The sequence below is a fragment of the Rhineura floridana genome, chromosome 4 (genome assembly GCF_030035675.1).
Source record: "Rhineura floridana isolate rRhiFlo1 chromosome 4, rRhiFlo1.hap2, whole genome shotgun sequence".
In the NCBI taxonomy this organism is placed as follows: Eukaryota; Metazoa; Chordata; class Lepidosauria; order Squamata; family Rhineuridae; genus Rhineura; species Rhineura floridana.
Genome location: NC_084483.1, coordinates 130068579 through 130096430, shown reverse-complemented (window position 1 = coordinate 130096430; position 27852 = coordinate 130068579). Strand labels below are relative to the sequence as shown.

Sequence of the window (27852 nt, the reverse complement as noted above, 5' to 3'; positions counted from 1 at the left end):
GTGGCCCCCAAATTATGGAACGGTCTGTCTGACAAGGTGCGCCTGGTGCCAACACTGTTATCTTTTCGGCGCCAGGTCAAGACTTTCCTCATTTTAGCATGTGTTTTAAATTGTGTTTTAAATAATTTTTAAAAGATGTGTTTTTAAATTTGTATATTTGTTTTTAATGTTTTTAGTTATTGTAAACTGCCCAGAGAGCTTCGGCTATGAGGCGGTATATAAATACAATAAATAAATAAATAATACTGAAATGGGGGGGAAGGGATTCAAATAACCGCTGAATCCTAAGCTTGCCAACAGCCCCGCGCTAAGCACACTCTCAGAAGTCAGTTTCATGGAGATCAGTTTCGAAGAACCTAGCTTCCGAGCTGATCCCCTTGGAGGAAAGGTGAGATCACGTGTAAAATATTCCGTTCTTCTCATTTAGGATCGGCCTCTGAAGTTGCAAGTGCATCCAGCCTTTCCCAACCAGTGTGCCTCCAGATGTTGTTGGACCACAACTCCCATCAGCCTCAGCCAGCATTGCCAATGGTCAGGAAAGATGGGAATTGTGGTCCAACAACATCTGGAGGCACACTGGTTGTTACTGTCGATGCGGTGTCTGCCCAGCGCGACCGTCTCTGTAAGCGGGTTGTTTCGGAAGAAAGTCCCACTGAGTCCAAAGGCGCTTCCAATCTTTCCTAGTATGTGTTCCTGTCTTAGGATCGCAGCCTGACTTTTAACGGCCGTGTGGTGCCTTTGGACTCACACACTCCCCGAGAAAAGTGGCTACTTATCACCCGGGCCACTAGTCCCGTGGCTGAACCTTCCGAGCGAGGGGGGCGGGGATACCGGGAGGGAATGAATGAGGCCGAGCTGCGATTGGCTAGCCGTCGCCGGCTCCGTCTGCGCGCCTCAGGGGCGGCCCAGGGGCTGCCCCGTGCTGGGGAGGGCGTCGAACTGCAGCCTCGGCTCCCGCCGCCGCCCTCCTCCCGTCCCCAGCCGCAGCAGCTCCTCGGCTCCATTCCCTCTGGGGGAGGCGAACGGTGAGGGCAGCTCTTGCCTTGGCGCCGGCTCCGTCTCACTCCTTCCGCAGCCCCCTCGCTCCGGCATGGCCCGGGCTTGAACGGCGTGTGAAGATGCTCTTGGGGAGGCAGCAGCGGCCGGGCGGCTGGGACCGCTGCAGGGTCAGCGAGAGGCTGCAAGCCGCCCTGGCTGGCCTCCAGGAACTCCAGGTGCTGCGGGAGAAGCAGCGGGCTCTGGTGAGCGGCGCCTTGGCCATGCAGGACCCGCCAAACAAGGAGCAGCGTCTGGAAGCCACCCTGACCGCCTTGAAGGAGCAACTGGTAAGGGAGCCGCTGCAGAGGCGCAGGCAGGGCGGGCGCCCGTCACGCCAGCCCCCGTCGCTGCTAGCCGTACAGCTGCCTTTTGGGGCGGGGAACGGGATGCGGGCCGAAGTAAAGCGGGTCTCTCTTGTGCCGGGTATGTCGGCTCTCGGCGTGTATGGGCACGGGGTTTCTTCAGAAGGGCCGTGGCTCAGCGGTGGAGCGCATGCTTGGCATGCAAAGGATCTCCGTTTCGATCGCCGGCATTTCCACCTAGGGCTGGGAAAGGCTGTACCTGAAAGCCGAGAGAGCTGCTGCCAGTCAGAGTAGGTGATGCTAGGTCAGCTGGACCAGTGGTCTGACTCTGTTGTTTCCTATTCCTCTCTGCTCAGGTTATCGGACTGAGATTTGTTATATTTAAATCATCTGATGATTTATTTTCCCTAAATGGCTCAATGACAGTTATATAGCTATCATCGAGTCCACGATGGCAGAATGTATTATTAATTTATTATTATTTCATGTTTAGACATACTATTTTTTACTGACAGCATGTGTTGCGCAAAGGACATTTATCTCCGAGACACAATTCTGTAATCGACCTCCAAATTAAGGTTTTTCCCTCTTTAATCTTTAGTGTCCACTATAGAATATATGAAGGGTGGAACCAGTTTCTTAAATTACAGACATGTAACAAAGCTGTATCTTCTGCCTTAATCTAAGAGGTGCTTCAGATTTGGCACTTTATCAGTTACATTCGTAGTGATACAGTCACCATGTGTGATTATCACAAATGACAATCTTCTATGCTTTTTCAGATATAACGTTTCAAGTGGCTCTAAATCCGTGTAGTAACACATTTCCATTAGCAGTTACATGTTTTGACTAGGATCTTGTACATTCTTGTCAGTGAGAAAGTTCTTTTGGGTAAGTGCACTTGGAAACTGAATTACCTTTGATCTACTCCACCCATTACTTGATGTTTTGTTATTTTGTTTTTTAAATCTCTCAATCTCCCAGTCCATGGGAGTCAGACATATCAAACTTAGTGGAATTTACTTCTGAGTAAGCAGATTATTCTACAGTCCTAAAAAATGAGACTTTGCTACATCAGTTGCCAGATCTCAGTGAATAAATTCACTGAAATCCTGTGAAATCTCATGAAATTCATGGAGAATGGATCGCTAAAACAGAGGGGGGAGATATTTTGTTTTGATGTCACTGATGAAACAGGGCTGAAATCTTAAACATGCATGACCCTGTGCATTTAAAATACCATTGACTTGGGGATTTGTTTCAAATAAGTTTGCAGATGATTATAGCCATACTGGAAGCTATCTAACAGAACTTAGCATGGCTTACTTCTGAGTAAACATGCATTAAGACTGGGTTGCAAGTAACACCTCTCATATTGGGATATCCTGGCAGTTTCCACATTTGGGGCATATTGGAGCTTTATACCATGTGCCTATGACTTTAATTTTAATATCCATATCCATGAATTTAGACAAGCCTTCCCCAACCTTGTCCCCTCCAGATATTTTGGATTACAACTTATCAGCCACACCCAGCATGGCCAATGATCAAAGATGATGGGAACTGTAGTCCATAACATCTGGAAGGCGTAGACAGTATAGAAGTTGTTATCAAAGGTTCGGATGGTAGTTTTGTTCTTTGTTACCCCACGTGGTTGTATGGAAGTTGTTTGTGAATCACTTTGGGAGGGCTGTGCCCGGAAAGGTGGGTTAGAAATCATTTAATAAATAAAAACAAATAAAATATAGTTTGTAGACACCAGGAAAGAATGATAAGGTCCCCCACCATCCCTTTTTCATTAAATTGTTATGGCTAGCACACAGAAGATGATGGGATGACTTCAGAAAGAGTTTTAGCAAGTGCATATTTTTAATGTGTATGTACAGTATATGAGCCTGTTCTCCATTCCATGAAAATAGGTTTTATAAATAAAACCAATTTTATGAATCATCTGCTCTAACAGCCTCCAAACTCTTTCCATATGACCTGTGATTTTTTTCTTTCTCTATTCAAATTAATCATGTAAGATTGTAAAATGTTTCATAGAATACTTACAGTAACTGTAACCCTATGTAAACCTGTATATTAATTAATAATGAGGCTTTATCTTCAAATATTCCTCTTTTGAGACATAGTAAATTCACTCTGAGGCAGTAGTCCTATACTCAATTACCAGCGGGAATGAGTTCCACTGAACACAGCAGGGCTTACTTTTGACATGTATGGGATTGCACTGCTAATGACTTTTGATTTGAGGTTTGGCTTGATTTTTAAGAAACATATTCCCAAGCGTCTTAAAATAAGTATTTGAAGACGTTCAAGAGCATGTTTTGTTGTTAACTGTAACTGGAAATGAAGAGAGCAATTCACATTATACGGAAGTCATCTAATTAACACCTGTAAATTGCATCCTTTGCCTTCCTTTTGAAATAAAAAAATGTAAATGTACTGCCTTCAAGTCGATAGGGTTTTCATGAGGCTGAGAGGCAGTGCCTGGCCCAAGGTCACCCAGTGAGCTTCATGGCTATGTGGGGATTCGAACCCTAGTCTCCCAGGTCATAGTCCAACATCTTAACCACTACACCACACTGGCTCTCTCTTTGAAAGAAAAGGGGGCAAAATTATGTTGAAAACTTTACCACCGGAAGTATCATTTGACAGGGTGATTGGATGCTGCACACTTCAAATAGAATCATAGAATGGTAGAGCTGGAAGGGACCTATATATTTCAGTCCACTTGAACATATTACAAAATACTAAACATACAGTGATGATCTGCAGTGTGTAAAGCAGGAAGAGAATTAGTAGCCATTTAAAGGTAAAGATAAAGGTGTCCCCACACCTGTAGTGCGAGTCGTTTCCGACTCTTAGGGTGACGTCTTGCGACATTTACTAGGCAGACCATATATATGGGGTGGGATTGCCAGTTCCATCCCCGGCCTTTGTTTACCCCCCAGCATATGCCGGGTACTCATTTTACTGACCACGGATGAATGGAAGGCTGAGTGGACCTCGACCCCTTTTACCAGAGATTCGACTTCCTCCTTCCGACTTCCTCCTTCCGTTGGAATCGAACTCCGGCCATGAGCAGAGCTTCGGCTGTGTTACCACCACTTACCACTCTGCGCCATGGAGGATCTTAGTAGCCATTTAGACCATGACATATAGAATCATCTAGGGCTAGGGCCCATCCTCCGTTACCATTGGCTATGTTGGCTGGGACTGATTAGAGCTGGAGTTGGACAACATCCTGCATCCCAGAGGGGGACCAACTCATTCAAAGGAAGAAGAAAAACAACACAACACAATTACCAATTTACATTCCTGTTGATTTAAACAATGCACATTTAAGCTGTAGTCTAGCTGGGAATGTTGTGAAGAGAATGGATAAAGAACATCTTTATATTTCAAAAGCTGGGGTCACCCAGTGAAATTGATTGGCAATAGGTTCAGGACAGACACACACACACACAAATGTACTTCTTCACTCAATGTATAAGTACTGTATGGAATTCACTGCAACAAGATGTGATGATGGTCATTGGCTCAGATGACTTTTAAAGGCAATTAGACAAAATTAAGGAGGGATTGGTCTATTCCCAGCTATTAGTTATGACAAAAATGGAGCCTCCATATTCAGAAGGAGTATATCTCTGGGTAGTAGAGACTGGGGAGAAACCAGAGAGGGTTGCTGCCTTCAGGTTCTGCTTGTGGGCTTTCTGGAGGCACGTGGCTGGATAATGTTAAATATGGGATGCAGGAATAGAGAGACTTTTGTCTCATCCAGCAGAGCTCTTCCATTCAGTAAGGTTGAGCAAAAACTGGCAACAAGCACTGCCTACTCTGATCACAAGTAGCACATATACTATGTATTGTAGCAACACATACCAGAATAGCTCAGAGAATTTCTTCAGCGTGATGTGCCAGTGGGATATAGTGAATACAGCAGACTTTGCCAACCAGGTGCCCTCCAGATGCTTAAGCCAATATCAGTCATGTTGGTCCTTTTGGGAGCTGGGGATCCAAAAGTAGCATAATGCCATTGTAATTTGTTTGCTAGAAAGTAGAAGCCAATGTGAATAACTGCTGGAAGAGTAGTCATGTTTCTCTCTGCTCATAGCTTTGTGCAAAAGCGTTGTACCAAAGCATGACTTAACCTTGCTTGTCTGCATAACACCTCCTCCATTCCACCATAAAGTATTACAAATTGCAGAATTTCCCTCCCATCATCTATTTCTCTTTTTCCCCTCCCTACACTTTGTTTTGGGGCTTTATTTTTTGCTGAATATGGAGCCTGATGAAGTGTTCTGATGAACTCTGAGCTTACTCACTTTGTGACCTTTCAGTTGGTCTTCATAAAGCTGGCATGTTACTGTTGCTACACATATTGTAGCAGTGTGTGTGTTTTCTGTATATTGTGCAAAATGGTTAAATCATGGGGAAAAAACCCTTGCAACTTCTACATACTTTGTTTAATAGATTACATGATCAAAATAAGAGAATTCAATAATTTGTGTGACATCAGCTTCTTCTTTTTAACCCACGGTGCATTTTTGTGGAATGGCAAATATATCTTATGATTGGAATTCCTTCATGGGGTGGGGAGAGTGCAATCAAAATGTTATATACTTTAATCTCTCTAGTACTGGCAATTACACACTTCAGTAAACTTCAAGTTAATTCCCACCTCCCCTGCCCCTCCCTCTTATTGGTGTTAGACTTGGCCATCAGTTATCAATCAGGTGTGAAAACACAAAGGGTATTCACTAACTGAAGGGAGCATTATCAGAAGGCATCTCAGAGTGAAAATTGGCTTTAACCTTCAGGGGATGCTTAAGCCCCACTTGTGAAACATTGCAGCAAGCATATCTTGATTAGAGTCAAAATGGCAGCACAAGTGTACTGCCAACCCCTTGATTACCTGTCATTGATAATTTTAACTAATGACTCCACTTCATTTTATTGAACCCCAAAGAGAATATGATTTAAAGCATTTATTGCTTGCTCAAGGCCAGCAGGTTAATGGAAACACCCAGTGACCTCTGACCAAAGCAATCCATTCCTATTTGACACACGGTGCTTTGGGCTGTAATAGCTCATTTGTATGTGTATTTTGTTCCGAATAAGCTAATCCTCCATTTTCAAGTCATACCAAGATATGGTAGACACTTGACCACGGTAAAAAGCAAGGTAAAAATAGAGTTCAGGGGTTTCCCTTTTATTAGGAAAAACAAGAGATTTGATCATAAGAAATCATTCACTTCAGCAAAGGAATAGTAACATGTGGTGTTTGGGGAGGAAACCACTGAGTTCTTGGCCTTCCAAAACACTCTTGACAGTCAAATGTATTCATAGCTGCCAACATCTGGAACCCCAGATGTTTAAATGGCATCTTTCACTAACGTGCATGCAACCCACCCTGTGCATATGTACTCAGAGTAAATCCCACTCAGTTCAAAGACAGTTGCTTTTAAATAGAAAACAACATGTTTTTAGTTACTGTAAACCGCCCAGAGAGCTTTGGCTATGGGGCGGTATATAAATACAATAAATAAATAAATAAATCTCCACTTCCTCCCCTGCCCTGCCCTGAAAAAAAATAGTAAAACTATGGCTACAATCCTAAGCACTCTTACTAACTCAATATACAACTATGAATATACAAGTAAACATGCCTAGGACTGGCAGCAAGTTTCCATCTATTCAGATAATATCCATACCTTATGTTAAAAAGCCAACATATTAAGGTGCAGAAGCTCAAGTCAGACAATGGATCTGAGTCTTTTCCTAAGAACATAATAAGAGCCCTGTTGGATCCGACCCAAAACCTACTTAATCCAGCATCCTTTTTTCCACAGTGGCCAACCAGATCTTTTATAGGAAGCCCAAATGCAGGACATGAGGGCAATAATCTTATCCTGCTGTTATTCCCCAGCAACTGGTATTCATGTTGCCTCTGATTCTGCAAGTAGCAGATAACCATCAGGACTAATACTTATTGATAGCCTTTCCTCCATAATTTAGTCTAATTCCCCTTTCAAACCATCTAAATTGGTGGCCATTACCACATTGTGCACTGGGCCCAGAAACAATTAGGTAATCGGTGCAGTTCTCTCAGAATGTGTGTTACAGGATCCTTCCCAGGCACGTCAGTAAGCACTCTTGCAAATGCATTCTGCAATAGTTGCAGCTTCTCAGTCCATGTAGAGCACATGAATCCATACAAGAGGTTACCAGAGCATGCATCACAGTTGCTTAGTCTTCACTCTCTAGGAAGAGCTGTAGCTGGCAAATAGCCATAACTGGAAATAGGCACTCCTGGGCCTCAAGTGACAAAGTGGATCAAGAAGCACCTCAGAGCTATGGATCTGCCATTTCTAGGGGAGTGTGACCCTGTCCAAGATCCTGTCCACCTCCCAAACTTGAGAAATTGCACACATAACACCTCCATCTTATCTGGTTTCAGTTTCAATGTATTGGCCCTTATTCAGCCCATTACCACCTCCAAGCATCAGTCAAGAACCTAAACTGCCTCTCCAGATTCAGATGATGATAAGATGGCACCACATTGGACACTGAAGGTGGTTCTACTCCTACCTACAGGACAGGTTCCAGTAGGTGAAAATTGGGGGGGTACTGTTTGGCACCATGGAAATTGGTGGAGTCCCACAGGGATCCATACCCAACCCCCGCCCAACCCGTGGAGCTGGTCCAGAAGAACAATGTGGTTAATGGTATCAAAAGCTGCAGAGAAGTAGATGATAATCCACACAATTGCACTCCCCTGTCTTTCTCCTGGCAGAGGTCAGGGCAAACAATGAAGTTTTGGTTCCATATCCAGGTATGAAGCTGGTTTAAGTGGATCTAGATAATCTTCCTCCAGGCATGCCTGCAACTAGGTCTGCCATGCTCTAGAAAAGTAGTTCCAAAACTTTTTCTCCCGTGGACCACTTGGAAATTGCTGAGTACCTTGGCAGACTACTGAATAGTTTTTCTGCCTGTTGTACCAGTTGCTATGCACTGTGCTAGATGCTGTATGATTTTTAAATGTATTTGTATTGCTTCTTTTATTTCTTTTATATTGTATTGCAAAATGAATTCCATAGAACACCACAGCTCACCTGGAAGAAGCTCACGGACCACTGCTCATCCATGGACTGCAATTTGGGAACCACTACTCTAGAACCCCTTGCCCAAGAAGGCCATATTAGTGACTGGGCAGTAGTTATGTAATGGTTCTGGGTTCAGGGGGTAGCCTTAAGGAGTGGGTGCCCCACCTCTCCTTCAAAACAAATGGTACCTCCCCCTATGCAGGAAGGCATTAGTCACTCCTTGCACCTACCCCATCAGTCCCTTCCAGCTACTTTTTTTATATAAACCATGATAGGAAAGAATCCAAAAGAGCACGTGTGGTCAGCTGAACCCCTACAAGCAGCTTGCCTGCCTCATGCTGCAACAACTGAAACTAACCCAACAAAACTGGACCAGACGGTACACTGGACACCTCCTCCAGAGTTGCTGTATCTGAGTGCCCAATTTCATGTGAATGCCAATGATTTTATCTTTGAAGTGTCCTACACAATTGTCACAGTAGGATGCCAAGGCTTCTAGGAGTATCGCAGCTGGCCAGATATAGCAGCTCTGCTAGACGGTTGCCTGAGGACACAATGGTAGGGAAGTGCACCTTTTTTGCTGTCACCATCACTGTGTGGAAGGCATGATAATGTACTCTTGCCTGTGTCTAGTCAGTGTCACCTTGGGATTTGTACCACTTGCACTTGTTTAACCCATCCTGTTTCATGTTGTGAAACTCCCCAAGTGTACCTGCAAGCTCTGTGTGTTCGACAGGTACAGCAAGGACACTCCACAGCAGCTGCATTGAAGGCCTTGTGTATCTCACTGTTCCGGAGCAAAACCAGAGCCCTTCAATAGTTGTGTCTGTCGGCTCCTGGAGCATTCCATTAGTCTCTGGGAACGGACCACATCAGTAGGTCTTTCACTCCTGCAGGGGAGTACCATCACAGTCAATCCAAACCTTACCAGGGAATAGGTAATAATAATAATAAATTTATTTTTGTTATTTGGCTCTCACCCACAATGCAGGTCCCGAGGTGGATTACATAGATTTTAAAAACAGAAAGCATATATAAAACCATAGAGATTTAAAAATACAAAACATACCAAAAAAAATACATAAGCAAATCCATAAAATCCTTAAAAACATCAGTATAATGGCATAAAGGGTAGAATTTTCAGGGAATAGAAATATTGCTTAGGACAGGGATGGTGAACCTGTGGCCGTCCAAGACATTGTTGGGCTATACCTCCCATCGGTCTCAGCCACGCTAGCCAATGATCAGGGATGATCAGAGTTGGTTCCAACAACATCTGGAGGGCCACAGGTTACCTACCCTTGGGTTAGAACACCACAAATAGGAAACTTAACTGAAAAAGCAGATTACTAGGCAATAGGTAATATTCAGCAAGAGCAGGAACAGAAGTCAACTCTACTAGAAATCGGTTTGTCCCTAGGCAGCATCCAGAATAAAATTGTCAACCTTTCAAATGTTTGGGTTTCTAAACCCAGGGCAGGTTCTAAAGGGCAGCTAGGTGGGGCACTGGCCCGAGGGCCCCTGGAGCTACAGGGGCCCCTCCGCTCCCCTTCTGTGATCCGTGGCAGCAGCCACAGATCACAGGACAGGAGGAGCTTCCAAGCTGCCCGCCATCCCCCCACTTCACCTACCTTTCTCTCTGCTGGCGCAGGGTTGCCATCAATCAATGCGTGTGCATGCGTGCCATCAACCAAGATGGCGGCAGAGGCTTCAGCCCCTTAGGGAAACCTCGGCTGCCATTTTGATTGATGGCAACCCTGTGCGCACAGCCGCAAAAAACAGCAGAGAGAAAGGTAGGTGAAGCGGGGGGATGGCAGGCAGCTCAGAAGCTCCTGTCCTGCGATCCATGGCTGCTGCTGCGGATCGCAGAAGGGGAGCGGAGGGGCTGGGGGAAGTCTGGTGCCCAAGGGCCCCGGCATGCCTGGGGCCTGCCGTGCCTAAACCTTTAATAGTTGTTTGTATTTGGGTAGGTACTTGCAGACCCCTACAACACTGACAGGACAAGCTGCACTTCCTGAAATCTTCTTCCAATCCTAGAGATGAGAGGTTGATCCAGAAGATGTAAAGCAAGGCTATTGTGAAATTCCTTTAGCCTTCAGCGGATTCTCTCCTCTAGTTATTTCTGTGAATTTCTTACTGAAGAATGCAGTAGGAGCCGACAGCCAGGAAATGCTAAAAAAAAAAACCTTAAAAATGTAAAACTTGAGTAAATAACTTTGAGATGCACAATTTGTGATAGCACAAAGAGGTGTCAGTCATGGAACTTCTAATTAAGTCCACTTGGGGTGGGGTATTGATTTGTGGTGAATCTGTCATTGGATTTCCAAAATATTTGCTTGATTCTTCTGATATTGGCTTACATTTTCTGTGCTGCATAAGGATCCCATAGATTTTGCATTTTGACTGTTTAAATGAGCCAGGTAAAGTAATTCACACAAAGTTCTCTTTAACAAAATTCCATTTGGGGCTAACTGACTCCAGGAATCATCATGAAGAATATCTAAGACTCAGATGAGTGATTTAAGCAAAGTTTGGTCTTTAGCAGTTAGGAGTTGATGAGAAGTATTGGGTCTCCCAGCAACATGAGACCCACCCTCCCCCCAATGGTAGGAGACAATGGGGGAAGAGGAAAGGGTTAACAAGGCTGATGTAAATCATTTTATGTTGGTTAAAGTGCTGTAAAATTACAAACAGATCCTGGAGGTGCAATAAATGATCTTTGAATACCTGAGAGCTTTGCTGAACGCTTTGTGGTCTCTCTGTCATTAATCAGAAACCACAAAGGGAGGGATTGGCTAGCAAAACATTAATCATTAAGCAATTAATTCCAGCCATGAAAACAGAACTGACTTCCTGAAGGGGTGAGACTAAGGGGAGCATAAAGTGCTTTTGCCCCCCAGCTCCCCATTGCAGGAAATTCAGAAAGGTAATGCAAGAATATTAAATTGGCATCTTTCTTATTTCCAGTGTGAACAATAACAGTTTTGTGTTTGAAATGTAAAAATCACAAAGTTTTAGGAGCAGGTCTAATGACACCATACCCTGTAGTAAGGAAGCTTTAGGGTGCTGTTCCTTGTGCACAGTGGTATGCAGGTGCTGAGAGACATATAACCTCACTACACATTTATCTTTGTAACTGAGATTGCTGAAAGGAGAGCCCACGAGATAGGTGGTCTTCCTTACTGCTGGGTGGAGGGGTACAGATGAGCGAACCAGTGAGGCCTCTCCCTGAGGTACTTTAGTGATCTGGATGAAATCTCAAATCCTGCACAGAAGTTATGCTCTACTTCATGTTCTGGAATATATGGTGAGTGGAGTGGGACTGCTTGCATTGGACTGACCCCAAATATCCCCATACCCTCTGACTTCTTTTGCAGACTGTTGTGCATCAGGCAGAAGGTCTGAAGTGGGAACCGTTGTGCATTCAGTTGAATGCATGTAGGCTCATTCATGTGATTGGGAACCCAAATTGCACTGGGCTCTCAACAGTTTGGAGGACCCTGTGCGGATTCAGCTGAATGCATTTAGCTGCCTGGCATGTGACAGTGTGGGGGTGGGACCCACAGGGGTGAGGATGCTGGGGGCAAGGCCAGCATATACAGCTGTGTTCCCTCCGCTACACATTCTTGGTAGGGGCAGTTCAGCCTTACCCAACCTGGGGCCCTCCAGATGCTCTTGAGGCTACAAGTCCCATCATCCACGACCATTAGGTTGGTTGGGCCTGATGGGAGTTGTAGTCCAAAATATCTGGAGGGTACCACATTGGAGAAGGCTGATGCCGAGGGTTACTTCGGTGTAAATCAATCTGCACAATGGGGTAAAAGTTCTAAAAGTGCATGGATGAATTTTACCAAGAATTTGATCTCCCAGTTGCAGTTGGTTGGTCAAAGTGGAGAGGTTGCAGAGGAAAATGGGGGTAAGGACTGACCCGCTGCTATTCTGCAAATATTCCCTCTTCACTTCTAATTTATTGAAAAACACAAGAGTTGAGAATCCTAAGTGTGTTACCCAACCTGTATTTCTAAGCATAGTTAATTTGACTAAGCAGGGAACTGAAGTTATAGAAATGCATTCTGTGTATGCTGATGAGACTACGTTACTGCTGGGAAAGTCCTTTTGGCTGAACTTTTCCCCCAGTAATTTGAAGGGAATCAAAGGTGGGCAGAAAAACTTCAAATAAATTTTGTGGGAGAGGATTGTGCTTACCCTATTAATTGCACTAGTTGGCCAAGGGGTCTTTATTGCTTGCAGCAGTATGGCGCTCTCTCTATGCAGGCTTCCAGTGCAGGAGCACATCCTGGGATGTGCCTTTAAGGACATGACATCCCTTTTTTTAAAAAATTAACAGCAATAAAGAACCCTCAGCCACCTCATGCAGTTGATAAAGTGCAGAAAACTAACCAAAATCTCTTCCAAGTTTTCCCATGCCCCAAGAAAGCTGCAGAAGTTCATTACCCAAGTTCACAGAGGATGAATGGACCTGCAAAATTAGGAAGCGAGTTTCAGCCCACCTTTACTATATAGGGTAACCACTCCACTGACATCAGCATGACAATGGAGCTCAACATTGCCACCTTCCCATCAGGTTGATCTGAGGAGGGTTGGGAAGATCTGTGTCTCCATATTTAGGCTGATCCGGGCTCATGCCAGCACAACAGTAGGACAACATCTCCCTTTCTTCTGCTCATGAGATTGATCTTATGGGGAGGGAAGATACATATCCCCATTGTGCTGGTCCGGTGGAAGAGGCGAAAGTGGAGAGGCTGAAGCAGGATAAGGCTATCAGTGGCTACTAGCACCAATGGCTATGTTCTACCATTACTGCTGGAGGCAGTTTGCTTCTGAGTACCAGTTGCTGAAAAACGCAGGAGGGGAGAGTGCTCTTGTGCTTACATCCTGCTGGCAGACTTTCCATAGGCATGTGGTAGGCCACTGTGAGAACAGAATGCTGGACTAGTGGCTAGTGCTGGCTGGGCCACTGGCCTGATCTAGCAGGCTCTTCTTATGTTCTAAGTTCTAAGCCTCTTTCAGCTAATACCATGGAAGACAGAAACAAAATTCAAAGGGACCTTGATAGGCTGGAGCATTGGGCTGAAAACAACAGAATGAAATTCAACAGGGATAAATGCAAAGTTCTATGCTTAGGAAAAAGAAACCAAATGCACAGTTATAAGATGGGGGATACTTGGCTCAGCAATATGACATGTGAGAAGGATCTTGGAATTGTCATTGATCACAAGCTGAATATGAGCCAACAATGCGATGTGGCTGCAAAAAAGGCAAATGTTATATTAGGATGCATTAACAGAAGTATAGTCTCCAAATTGCGTGAAGTATTGTTCCCCTCTATTCAGCACTGGTTAGGCCTCATCTTGAGTACTGCATCCAGTTCTGGTCTCCACACTTCAAGAAGGATGCAGACAAACTGGAACAGGTTCAGAGGAGGGCATTAAGGATGATCAGGGGACTGGAAACAAAGCCCTAAGGAGAGACTGAAAGAACTGGACATGTTTAGCTTAGAGAAGAGAAGACTGAGGAGAGATATGATAGCACTCTTCAAGTACATGAAAGGTTGTCACACAGAGGAGGGCCAGGATCTCTTCTCAGTTGTCCCAGATTACAGGACACAGAATAATGGGCTCAAGTTGCAGGAAGCCAGATTTCAACTGAACATCAGGAAAAACTTCCTAACTGTTAGAGCCATATGAGAGTGGAACATATTACCTATAGAGGTAGTGGGCTGTCCGACACTAGAGGCATTCAAGAGGCAGCTGGACAGCCATCTTTCGGGAACGCTTTGATTTGGATTCCTGCATTGAGCAGGGGGTTGGACTTGATGGCCTTATAGGCCCCTTCCAACTCTATTATTCTATGATTCACAGACCAACATGATGAAGGCGCAACAACAACGCTTAATGCTCAGGAACAACAACAGAATTGAAATTAAAATTTTAATTTGAAAAAATTGCTGACACAGCACCCAAATTGTTGGCAGGGGGAGTACCACAAATCATTTGGGGGGCAGGCAAGACCCATGTCCCATAGGTAAGCGCTCTCTCTCTCTCTCTCTCTCTCTCTCTCTCTCACACACACACACACACACACACACACACACACACACTCACACACAGAGAGAGAGAGAGAGAGAGAGTAAGCAGATTGAGTGCCCACTCTTTTCCCATTGAATTTAACAGCAGGCTCTGTAGAATAGTATTGTGCTCACGAAATGGCAGCACTTTTAATAATTTTATTCCTGAACTGTAAATTGAGAAATTGTCCCTTTTTTGAACATGGTTTGGGAGTGAAAAGCCTTCTCAGGAATTATGTTTTAAAACTTAATTTGTTTTCCAAGAAGGCAGGAACAGGATTTTTGTTTTTAAAAGTCTTTGATCTAGAAATGTTTTAAGCCAGTATATAATTGTATGTAAGGCCATTTAGGCCCATTGACTTTATGGGTCTGCCCTAGATCTTTTGAAGTCGCTGAAAACCTCCTCATTGCATTTTCCTGGAAATTAAAAGGGCTCCAAGTGTTCAGGTGAGGAAAAGAAAACTTAATCCATGAGTGTGGAATTAACAGAATGTTTAGTGAGGCAAATAATGGGTTGTTGCTTATTGTATGCACTGTGTTTTACGTCTCTGAAGAATTTGAGTCTCTGCGCTCTCCAGCCTAAGCTGAGATCCAAAGTGCTTCTTAAGCAAACACATCAGGACATTGCTTTCTTCCCCCTTCGAAATTCCAGGATTTTTTTTGCTGCTACAGGTTGCTGTCTGAGTTTCTAGTGTGGTTTGTTAGGCAACACGGTGTAAGGGGGCCCTCCAGACAGAAAGAGAAGCTATTAAGAAGGAGGCTCAAAAACAATAGGCCTGTATCTCATTGTCACTCTCTCCTTAATATGTGATAATGTAAAATGCATGATGTGATGCTTTATGCCTCAGGGAGTTTTCCCACTAAGACAATTAAGTGGGGTCGGGGTGGGAAAACATTGACTACCTTGCATCATGCATTTTGCATGATAGCTTGATTTATAATGATGTTAGGGGATGAAGAGGAGAAGGGCAACTGCTCCTTTTTCGCTGGCTGAAATCCACCAAAAAGATCTAATTCTGGCTTCAGAACTCCTATGAACATGTAAAATCTCCTGGTGTGATCCAGGAACTCACACCAGATCAGTGTTTTCAAAGTTATCATTTAGAGGACATTCGGCCAGAATTCAAGCAAATAACAGTGCAATCATACCCATGTGTGTGTGTGCACACGCGTATATATATGTAGCAGTAAATCTCACTGAGACTTAGAAGATAATAGGCTATTGTATCTTTGTAAAAAAAAATGTTTCTACCAGTTTTAAACATTCCTTGCTCCAAATCTTTGCAATATGATGGAATATGACATTAGTTTATACTGGTTTACATAAATATACAAAATAAAATTTGCTTCCAGAACTGCAAAGATGATGATCACCATACATCCTGCCAACCAAGCTGGTTTCTTGCTCCATTCACAAGTGTTCTAATCCAGGGGTTTCCAAACTGTGGTCTGTAGACCACAAGTGGTTCACGAGCTTTATTCAGGCAGTCTGCAGTGTATCTGTAAGAAATACAATGAAAAATCATCCAGCATCTAGCACAACATATTACAATTGCCGTAACAGGCAGAAAAATCATTAAGTGGTCCACCAAGGCCCTCAGCAATCTTCAAGTGGTCCCCTGGGGGAGAAAAATTGGGAACCACTGTTCTAACTAACCCTTTCTTTCAGTCTAGCTTGATTCCCTTTGTGTTGCTTACTCTAGTGCCCCTAGTTTGTTCTGGGTATGAGATCCTTCACATGGCCCTTTTACATGTGTCATTCCTACAAAGATCAGTTTAACCCCAAAAGATGACAACATCTGGTCCGGTCTCTTAGAACTTATCTGAAACTATCTCTCTCCCATTCTCCCATTGCTAACAGTCACGTCTGAGGAGACAAGATGTTGGACTGAAAAGCCACCTGGATCAGCTGGACCAACAAATTAGTGAACTGAAGTTGGATGTTGGCAAAACCTCCCTTGAGTATCTCGACAGTGACAGCAGACCCAGCTCAGGTAATTTGAGGATTTATGGTTGAGAAACATCTACATAATTGCAATTAAAGGAACACTCTGTATCTAAATTTTCCACAAGACTAACTTTTCTGTCAAATGGAATACTTCACTAGCCAGTACATTTGTTCTCTGTAACACATAAAATGTCTTCTATGTCTCTTCACAGGCTTTTATGAACTGAGTGATGGTGGCTCTTGCTCCCTATCCAATTCCTGTACATCGGTCTTCAGTGAATCCATCTCCTCCTCCCATGCCAGTCTGTTGCCAAGTTTACAGCACCCCAAGGCCCATCTCACCATCTTTGATTACCGTCCCAAATCTGCAGATGAAACCACAGTACACAACCAGTTCCAACAGCAGGGAGCCTATACTGGTGATGAATGTCATATCAAAGTTTGCCCTGATATTTCAGGGACTCCCACCAGGTCCAGGCCAAGGCCTGTTTCCACAGGTAACTACTTGCACATCTATCCTGTTGAAACTTATTAAGAAAGAAAGTATGTCTGCTTAGCATCACATATGGAGCAAAGAGCAAAACGCAATGGCATCAGTAATAAAAATAGCACGTATGCAACATTGATAGCAGTGCTTATTGCCTGGCTCTACTTTGTCTTGCGGGTGCAATCCTTTAGCCACTCCTTCTGAAGGAATAAGTGGATAATACCAAGGCTATGCTAGATTGGGTGGCGTGAGGGCTGCAAACTTATTTTCTGATCAGTAAAACTTATAGCAGGTAAGGAGGACATATTTTGTCCTGATAAAGGTTCTGTGCCTTTCACAACTGGATGCAACAGTTTTAGCCTTTCAAAGTATGGCTGTGCAGCATTGGTGAACTGCCCTGTTAAATTTCTGCCTGACATAGATCTATAAAAGGCTTGATGCAGGAGTGCTAATGGTGGTAGCAAAAGTGGTAAATCCTGTAGGCATAATGCTATGCCAGCTTTTTGACTGAGGGGCCCCAGCTGCTATCTTGCTGACATTGGGAAGTGATGTGCAGCTGAATCCTATGCGTGGTCACTCAGAAGTAAAGTCAGCTTTTTTCAGTGGAATTTAGTTCCACGTAAGTATGTGTAGGATCTCTCTCCAGCCTTATCATGAAAGAAGCAAGTGTTTCTGGAACAAGGTCTTAGAATAAAGTAACAGCACAGTGTGTAACCCTCATGGCTGTAGAGCAAAATTAAAAAAGCATACTGTATCTGAAAACGTTATTCTTATTCTTATTACATTTATATCCCACCTTTCCTTCAAGGCGCTCAAAGTGGCATACAAACATGGTTCTCCCCCTCCTAATTTTATCCTAACAACAAACTTGTGAGGTAGGTTGGGCTGAGAAACAGTGACCTTCATGGCCGAGCAGAGATTTGAACCCTGGTCTCCCAAGTTCCTGTCCAACACTCTAACCACTACACCATTTATTTACTTAATAAATTAAGCATTATTAAGTAGTTGAGCATCTATGGGAAGTGAGGACCAAGAAGTGTAAAGTTGCCTGCTAACATATAATGCTGTTATATCTATAGTGTTGAAAAGGGGTTTACGTTTGCTGTGATATTTGTTATGTTACTGTTTTATTACTACTGTTTTATTATTTTTATTATGAAACTGTTTTTGTAATTGTTTACTTTGTTGTAAGCCACTTTGAGCACAATTTTTTTGCAGAAAGGTGGCATACAAATAAAAAGGATGGTGGTGATGATGATGAAGAAGAAGTAGCAGATAAAGCAAAGGGAGGTGTACAGTTTGAACCGTGGGCAGTAAACAATCTTTGAAGGGGCAGTTTACCCAAGAGTTAGGAAGAGTGCAAGGAAATAAGGGAAGGCATGCAACGGGGTCTGAGTAGAAAGAACCAGAGGAGGAAACATGGACTTTTTGCTTCTTTAGTTGTCTGCTTTTTAGCTTGACTATCTCTAATCTACTGACAGGAATAAAACTGTGGTGGTGTTTGCCTGTTAGATGCAGTGCCTCAGTGGGAGAGCCTTTGGTGGAGCTCAGTAATGAGGAGCTGCGGCTATATGTGCCATGAATTGCTTTGGGAAATTATCCCCAAGTTCTTTTCTTATTGAACAACTAGTTAAACTATGGCATTTGCTCCTCCAAGAGGCACAGTGATGGCCACCAACTTGGATGGCTTTAAAAGAGGGTTAGACAAATTCATGGAGTATCAATGGCTGCTAGCCATGATGGCTATGCTGTTCCTCCATAGTCAGCGGCAATATGCTTCTGAATGCCAGTTGCTGGAAAATGCAGGAGGAGGGAGTGCTCTTGCATTCAGGTCCTGCTAGCGAGCTTCCCATGGGCATCTGGTTGGCCACTGTGTGAACAGGATGTTGGACTAGATGGGCCATTGGACTGATCTAGCAGGCTCTTCCTATGTTTCTATGAAATGGAAAGTTTCTATTCATTCCACCTCTATGTTAAACCAGAGTGTTTGATTTGTGTGAAATTCAGACCAGTCATGGCCATCTTGAACCATTTGGATAATTATTCTAGTGTTAAGAAGAGTCCATAGTAGGGTAAAGTCAGTCTGAAGGCCAGTTCTTCCAGTTTTTGAGCATGTGGCTCCTTCCCAAACTGCTGGGACAATGTCAGAAGTCCTGACCTATGTGGCAGGAATAAAATGGAATCTATCCAAACCAGTGTCAGCCCTCCCACAACTGGGCACAGCTGGTTTGAGAAGAAGCTATATTGTGAATTCCTTCTGTGTGGCCAGAAGCCTTTGACGTTACCCAAGTAGCACAGAAAGGATCTGTATTGTGGTGGCTACTTCTCCACTTGGAGAATGACAGAACAGGCCCTTTGGTTTGCAGTCTAGAGTAGAAGAGAGAATGGAGGAGGAGACTGTGATCATGTTCATTCTGATAACACCCAAGCCCACTTGCACCACTGGACCAGCCCCTAACATTGTATGGCTCCCGCCCTCCAGTGTCCACATGTTGAGCACAGACATCTGCATTGGGGACACCTATGTGCACAGAATTCTATGTGAGCTGAAATGCCAGTTGTGCAGTCTTCCAGCTCACACAGAGGGCTATGCATGAAGACTTCTCCCATGCAGACACCCATGCTTAAAAGACATAGCTCACTTGTAGAGCATCTGCTTTGCATGTTTAATCCTTGATATCTCCAGGTAGGGAGAGGTACTTCTCCAAAATCCAGTCAGTGTAGACAGTCAGTACTGAGCTAGATGGTCTGACTCAGTATAAAGAAGGTTCCTATGTTCCTATTACCTTCTGGGTGGAACCTCCATCATGGCTTTGCCACCTCTTCAACACATGGAGTCCCATTTACATGTGTTACACATGAATGGAGCTGCAGATTAGTCCCAGTGCTGCACAAGGTACCCCTAGTCACCAGGGCTGTTTCACACTTGATGACTTCAGCACTGACTGGTGATTTTCATATGCAAATAAACCATCACAGATAAAACCACACACAGAACTATCATACCACCTTGCATCTCCTCAGACACAGTGCTTGCCAACAGAGTTGGTTTGTGCCTTTATGTGAGACCTAACAAGAACTGAGAGAATAAGGAATGTATAGCATTAGAACATAAGAACATAAGAACATAAGAAGAGCCTGCTGGATCAGGCCAGTGGCCCATCTAGTCCAGCATCCTGTTCTCACAGTGGCCAACCAGGTGCCTGGGGGAAGCCCGCAAGCAGGACCCGAGTGCAAGAACACTCTCCCCTCCTGAGGCTTCCGGCAACTGGTTTTCAGAAGCATGCTGCCTCTGACTAGGGTGGCAGAGCACAGCCATCATGGCTAGTAGCCATTGATAGCCCTGTCCTCCATGAATTTGTCTAATCTTCTTTTAAAGCCATCCAAGCTGGTGGCCATTACTGCATCTTGTGGGAGCATTTTCCATAGTTTAACTATGCGCTGAGTAAAGAAGTACTTCCTTTTGTCTGTCCTGAATCTTCCAACATTCAGCTTCTTTGAATGTCCACGAGTTCTAGTATTATGAGAGAGGGAGAAGAACTTTTCTCTATCCACTTTCTCAGTGCCATGCATAATTTTATACACTTCTATCATGTCTCCTCTGACCCGCCTTTTCTCTAAACTAAAAAGCCCCAAATGCTGCAACCTTTCCTCGTAAGGGAGTCGCTCCATCCCCTTGATCATTCTGGTTGCCCTCTTCTGAACCTTTTCCAACTCTAGAATATCCTTTTTGAGATGAGGCGACCAGAACTGTACACAGTATTCCAAATGCGGCCGCACCATAGATTTATACAACGGCATTATGATATCGGCTGTTTTATTTTCAATACCTTTCCTAATTATTGCTAGCATGGAATTTGCCTTTTTCACAGCTGCTGCACACTGGGTCGACATTTTCATCGTGCTGTCCACTACAACCCCGAGGTCTCTCTCCTGGTCGGTCATCGCCAGTTCAGACCCCATGAGCGTATATGTGAAATTAAGATTTTTTGCTCCAATATGCATAATTTTACACTTGTTTATATTGAATTGCATTTGCCATTTTTCCGCCCATTCACTCAGTTTGGAGAGGTCTTTTTGGAGCTCTTCGCAATCCCTTTTTGTTTTAACAACCCTGAACAATTTAGTGTCGTCAGCAAACTTGGCCACTTCACTGCTCACTCCTAATTCTAGGTCATTAATGAACAAGTTGAAAAGTACAGGTCCCAATACCGATCCTTGAGGGACTCCACTTTCTACAGCCCTCCATTGGGAGAACTGTCTATTTATTCCTACTCTCTGCTTTCTGCTTCTTAACCAATTCCTTATCCACAAGAGGACCTCTCCTCTTATTCCATGACTGCTAAGCTTCCTCAGAAGCCTTTGGTGAGGTACCTTGTCAAACGCTTTTTGAAAGTCTAAGTACACTATGTCCACTGGATCACCTCTATCTATATGCTTGTTGACACTCTCAAAGAATTCTAATAGGTTACTGAGACAGGACTTTCCCTTGCAGAAGCCATGCTGGCTCTGCTTCAGCAAGGCTTGTTCTTCTATGTGCTTGGTTAATCTAAATTTAATAATACTTTCTACCAGTTTTCCAGGGACAGAAGTTAAGCTAACTGGCCTGTAATTTCCGGGATCCCCTCTGGATCCCTTTTTGAAGATTGGTGTTACATTTGCCACTTTCCAGTCCTCAGGCACGGAGGAGGACCCGAGGGACAAGTTACATATTTTAGTTAGCAGATCAGCAATTTCACCTTTGAGTTCTTTGAGAACTCTCGGGTGGATGCCATCCGGGCCCGGTGATTTGTCAGTTTTTATATTGTCCATTAAGCTTAGAACTTCCTCTCTCGTTACCACTATTTGTCTTAGTTCCTCAGAATCCCTTCCTGCAAATGTTAGTTCAGGTTCAGGGATCTGCCCTATATCTTCCACTGTGAAGACAGATGCAAAGAATTCATTTAGCTTCTCTGCAATCTCCTTATCGTTCTTTAGTACACCTTTGACTCCCTTATCATCCAAGGGTCCAATTGTCTCCCTAGATGGTCTCCTGCTTTGAATGTATTTATAGAATTTTTTGTTGCTGGTTTTTATGTTCTTAGCAATGTGCTCCTCAAAATCTTTTTTAGCATCCCTTATTGTCTTCTTGCATTTCTTTTGCCAGAGTTTGTGTTCTTTTTTATTTTCTTCATTCGGACAAGAGCTTCCTTGACTTTGCTTGTTAACCATGCTGGCATCTTCTTGGCCCTGGCGGTACCTTTTCTGATCTGCGGTATGCACTCCAGTTGAGCTTCTAATATAGTGTTTTTAAACAACTTCCAAGCATTTTCGAGTGATGTGACCCTCTGGACTTTGTTTTTCAGCTTTCTTTTTACCAATCCCCTCATTTTTGTGAAGTTTCCTCTTTTGAAGTCAAATGTGACCGTGTTGGATTTTCTTGGCAATTGGCCAGTTACATGTATGTTTAATTTAATAGCACTGTGGTCACTGCTCCCAATCGGTTCAACAACACTTACATCTCGCACCAGGTCCCGGTCCCCACTGAGGATTAAGTCCAGGGTTGCCGTCCCTCTGGTCGGTTCCATGACCAACTGATCTAGGGAATAGTCATTTAGAATATCTAGAAACTTTGCTTCTTTGTCATGACTGGAACACATATGCGGCCAGTCTATGTCCGGGTAGTTGAAGTCACCCATTACTACCACCTTTCCTAGTTTGGATGCTTCCTCAATTTCATATCTCATCTCAAGGTCTCCCTGAGCATTTTGATCAGGGGGACGATAGATCGTTCCCAGTATTAAGTCCCTCCTGGGGCACGGTATCACCACCCACAACGATTCTGTGGAGGAGTCTGCCTCTTTTGGGGTTTCGAGCTTGCTGGATTCAATGCCTTCTTTCACGTATAGAGCGACTCCGCCACCAATACGTCCTTCCCTGTCCTTCCGATATAGTTTATATCCAGGGATAACTGTATCCCACTGGTTTTCTCCATTCCACCAGGTCTCGGTTATGCTCACTATATCAATGCTCTTCTCTAAGACCAAGCACTCCAGTTCTCCCATCTTGGTTCGGAGGCTCCTAGCATTAGCGTACAGGCACTTGTAAGCAGTGTCTCTCTTCAAGTGTCTTTGGCACTTGTGGTTAGGCCTGTGGTAATTTTGCTCTTCTGAATTTATATCCTGTGCCCCTGCTCTCACAATGCCTACTTCTAGGCCTACCCCTTTTAAAATTTCATCATTTCTTTGGTTTTTATCCCAGGGGGGAGGTTTATTCCGAACCGGACCTTTCTCAGCTCCTGTCAGGTTTCCCCCCTCAGTCAGTTTAAAAGCTGCTCTGCTACCTTTTTAATTTTAAGTGCCAGCAGTCTGGTTCCATTCTGGTTCAAGTGGAGCCCGTCCCTTTTGTACAGGCCCGGCTTGTCCCAAAATGTTCCCCAGTGCCTAACAAATCCAAACCCTTCCACCCGACACCATCGTCTCATCCACGCATTGAGACTGCGAAGCTGGGCCTGTCTGGCTGGTCCTGCGCATGGAACCGGTAGCATTTCAGAGAAAGCCACCTTGGAGGTCCTGGCTTTCAGCATCCTACCTAGCAACCTAAATTTTGCTTCCAGGACCTCACAGCTGCATTTCCCCATGTCGTTGGTGCCAACGTGCACCACGACCACTGACTCCTTCCCAGCACTGTCTACCAAACTATCTAAACGACGGGCGATATCCGCAACCTTCGCACCAGGCAGGCAAAACACCTTGCGGTCTACACGCCCATCACACACCCCACTGTCTATGTTCCTAATGATCGAATCACCCACTGCAAGGATCCCTCCACCCCCTGGAGATATATCCTCGGCACGAGAGGATAGCTGCTCATCCCCCAAGGAATGGGTCCCCTCTAAGGGATCGTTTCCCTCTTCCTCAGCTGGATGCTCTCCTTCCCCGAGACCATCGTTCTCCATGATAGCAGGAGAGCTATCATCGTTGGAGTGGGACACAGCTATAACGTCCCTGAAGGCCTCCTCCACACACCTCTCTGCCTCTCTCAGCTTTTCCAGGTCCGCCACCTTGGCCTCAAGGAAATGAAGTCGTTCCCGGAGAGCCAGGAGCTCATTGCACCGGGAGCACACCCACGACTTCTGTCCAACAGGCAGATAGTCGTACATGCTGCAGGCAGTGCAAAACACTGGAAAGCCCCCACACCCCTGCTGGCTTCTTACCTGCATAGTTTTGTTTAAGGTTTATTACGTCAATGGGTTGGAGACTGTGGTTTAGTTGAGGTCAGGGAACAGACGGGCAGAGTGGGGGGCCCTGGCCTCCTCGCCCTGCTGCCAAACTCGCTCTGCTGCTTAACTCGCCTTGACGCTTTGTCAGCTGGGGCTCCCTCTAGTTTTTTTTTTTTTTTCATTATTAGTGAACCAACCCTTAACTGGTCTAAATTCTTTTGTCTCATCTTAATTCTTCTTGTAGAATAAGGAAAGTTCATTTTCATGTGTGTGTGTGTGGTTTAGGCGCAAGTTGATTAATACTCAGTTCCATGTATTTCTGAAAGACCTTATTGGTGTGTAATTGTGTATTCTGTAATGAGCTCCACAAGTCCTCTTGAGTACATGGATCCACAGGTGAGGTACATGAGCAATTATTTGGATGCGTTATTAAAGACACAGGAATGAGGTTTATGGCAGGAAGTGTTCAATAAGTGAAATAAAATTTAGCACTGTGATGCTTGTAAGGTTTTGGTGCAATAACATTTCAACATTTCCTCTCATTGCTCAGTAAAAATGCTCAGAGAAAAATGAGAAGGGATTTAGCCTTTGACATCTGAGACAAACATATGTTTTTATGTTGTTGACTGCCTTTTTTTTTTATTCCACGCTCTAACCAGGTGACCTTGAAAGACTCACCCTGACAGAAGCAGGATATCCTAAAGCAACCGATCTGAAATCCTTTCCTCTGCTTTCTCCAGGAGGGGAAATCCCATTCTACTGTGTTGATCCCAAATACCAGAGTGACTTGGTCTCTAAAAGTGGGAATGATGTGTATCCTTACCCCAGCCCTCTTCACGCTGTGGCTTTACAAAGTCCACTTTTTTCCCTGACAGGACTTCCCGCAGAAAAAGAGGGTCATCCCTTGCCTAACAAGGTTGCACCTAATGCTGTTGGGCCCAGTTTGATTAGGACTCGGCCAGTCATAGAATCCAGGCCAGGAGGTTACATCAACAAACTGCTCCAGCTGACACGCTCTAGAGGAAACAATCAGGCGGACGCCAGTGAGAGGTGTCCAACAAAGAGCCAGCCTTTGACAATGCTCCAGAGACTCATTATAATCCCCAGTCCTGGCGGAGTGAAAATTAATAGCAGTGGCAGCCAGCTGGAAAAACAAGGGAGCTCAATGCATAGTAACAAAGTTGAGGGGAAACTGCAGAGGGAGATGGCTGAAGGGGAATGTGTCAAACAGCAGGGGTCTGCGCACAGTATGAGCACCGAGCAGACGGCTGCCTTGCTTCATGCAGAGTCTTCATTGGCTGTGAATGGCTGCTATCTTGCCAGGCCATCTGTACGGGATTCTCCTCTGACTGAAGCCGGGGAAAGCAGCCTGGAACGCAGCTCTTCCAGCTCACAGCTAGGAACTGAGGATTCCAGTCTGAGTCCCCCAAGTACAAATGTTGTCCCAGCCAAAAAATCGCACAAGAAACCTGTCAAGGGAGGAAGTCATGAACCCATGCCTCAGGGTGGTTTTGTTCATGCCAAGTTTGTCCCTGCAGAATCCCATCAAGTCAGCGTAAGGTTTGCAAACTCTAAAATGAAGCCTGTGAAGGTAAAAAGGAGGAACAGCGAGAAGGTGCCAAGGCCTGGGAAGCAAGCTCTTTTTGTGGAGAAGCCACGGGGAGTTCACCATGTTCCTGCCAGGCTGCCTGCTGAGTGGAATCTGCCTCAGAGACAGCTCAGAGGAAGGAACCTCATTAGGAGGCCGACTTTTGCTGGGGAAGCTACAGGGAGGTCTTGCTCAGAATCCAGCCTGTACCCAGCACCATTCAGAATCCCTCAAGTACCCTCTCAACCTGAACTCTACCAGGCATCTGCCATGTATTCTCTTGAAACGGCCTATATAGACACAACCAAGAAAAAGCAACGCAAATGGCAGTCCACGGTGGAAATCTCAGCAAAAACCCAAGTTGCCACCCTTTCAAGTGGCTTTGCCCTCGGGCCACCAAGACAGCAGGTGAGGAGAGCTGGGATTACGCGTACTGTAATGATGAGGACCCGTTCAAAGAACCACCACCCCTTTCGCCCTGGGTCATATGCTAAAAGTGAGTCTGATCACTCTGAATACTCTGCAGAGTGTGCTTCCCTTTTCCACTCCACCATTGCTGAGACCAGTGAAGGAGAAGTCAGTGACTATACAGCCAACCGCTTTGGGGACAGCGAGTCCAGTGAAAGTGATTTGGGGGACAGCAGCAATGGCAACAACCTGACTCTTGACTATGATGGGGAGGGCAATGAGCATGAACTGATCTGGCCAGACTCTTCAGCCAGGCAGCCAACAGCTTCATCCAAGCCTCTTCCACCAGTGCCCAAACTCTGTCGTATCAAAGCTTCAAAGGCCCTCAAGAAGAAGATTAGGAGATTCCAACCAGCCTCTCTGAAAGTGATGACCATGGTTTAAAGTGAGAGTGAGAATCAGCTGCCTCAGTGTGCAAAACAAAAGAGGATTGATCTCTAAAAGGATTCTGTTAAATGAAAGGCAATGAAATCCCTAGGTCTCAAGGCAAGGGATCTTTTCTCATTTGCTAATGCCTGTATAAGTGACACTGTTACTAATATCCTCTTTCTGTTTTGTAAGTGTATGTTTATGTGACTTTATGTAACTTTATACCTCCCCGTCCCCTGCCCCATTCTGATAAGTATGAAGTCTTTAGATGACGTGCCCTACTCAGCTAGGTCCTGTCTAATAGTTACTTTGGAAAGTAGATGTGCAGCCTGCAATGCATGGAAGATTTCCCAAAGTTTCCAGGGTGGAAGGGGAGTTCCTTGCAAAAGATGACATTGCAGTTTCTCCCTTTTTTTTGGAAGATTATATTCAGAGGGACTCGCTATACCAGCCTTCCCCAACATGATGCCCTCCAGATGTTTTGGACTACAACTACCATTATCCCCAACCATTGACCATGCTTACTTGGTCTGATGGGAGTTATAGTCCAAAATATCAGGAGGGTGCATTGCTGGGAAGGCTGGATTTCACTGTCACAGCTCTCTTAGAAACTCACATGCTTTTCCCCCACAGTCATCCATTGTTAGTATAGTTTATCCAATAAAGCTCGCTCCTTAGTTCCATCCATTTTTCTTTGATATGCCCAGAGCTTGGAAAAGTTATGTTTTTGAACTACAACTCCCATCAATGCCAGCCAGCATGGCCACTGGATTGGGCTGATGGGAGCTGTAGTTCAAAAAAGTAACTTTTCCAGGCTCTGGATATGCCAGGGATTGCCAATGTGGTGCTCCAGATGGTATTGGACTACAATTCCCATCATCCCTCACCAGTGACTGATCTGATGACAGTTGTAATCCAGCAACATCTAGAAGACACCATGCTGGCTGTCATTGAGAGATGTCATTTAAATATGAGGGCCAGGGTCAGGACAATTGTACGTAGCTCAGAGGAACGCTCCAATATTACTATTTCCCACTTACAAATTCAAGGGATTAAGTAAAATCTAACCCTGACCATTACATCTGTAATCTTTTTATATGAAGATGTTTATGTGGGTGTTGTTTTTTTAAAGGGTCAACTGCATTCCAAATGCGTCACCGTGCATTAATAGCTGCTGTGGCTGAGAGCGGAGTGGCTCTACTCTGATTTATTGCAGGCTCAATAAATGTTATGGTGATCTACTACTGTAAA

The 27852-nt window shown here is 44.6% G+C and overlaps 1 protein-coding gene across 1 annotated transcript; it reads left to right on the top strand.

Moving 5' to 3' along the window:
* The first annotated feature begins 876 nt into the window (after nucleotides 1-876).
* Nucleotides 877-27852, top strand: DACT2 (dishevelled binding antagonist of beta catenin 2). The gene is made up of 4 exons (XM_061624409.1): nucleotides 877-1325; nucleotides 16402-16534; nucleotides 16701-16985; nucleotides 24836-27852. The coding sequence occupies exons 1-4, from the start codon at nucleotides 1119-1121 to the stop codon at nucleotides 26614-26616; spliced, it is 2406 nt and encodes an 801-aa protein (XP_061480393.1). The 5' UTR covers nucleotides 877-1118; the 3' UTR covers nucleotides 26617-27852.

Excerpts from the sequence above, each read along its gene's own strand:
- DACT2 (XM_061624409.1), top strand. The coding sequence starts at position 1,119 with ATGCTCTTGGGGAGGCAGCAGCGGCCGGGCGGCTGGGACCGCTGCAGG. Across the intron at positions 16,535-16,700 it reads TGACAGCAGACCCAGCTCAG|GCTTTTATGAACTGAGTGAT; the intron begins GTAATTTGAGGA and ends GTCTCTTCACAG. Across the intron at positions 16,986-24,835 it reads GCCAAGGCCTGTTTCCACAG|GTGACCTTGAAAGACTCACC; the intron begins GTAACTACTTGC and ends CGCTCTAACCAG.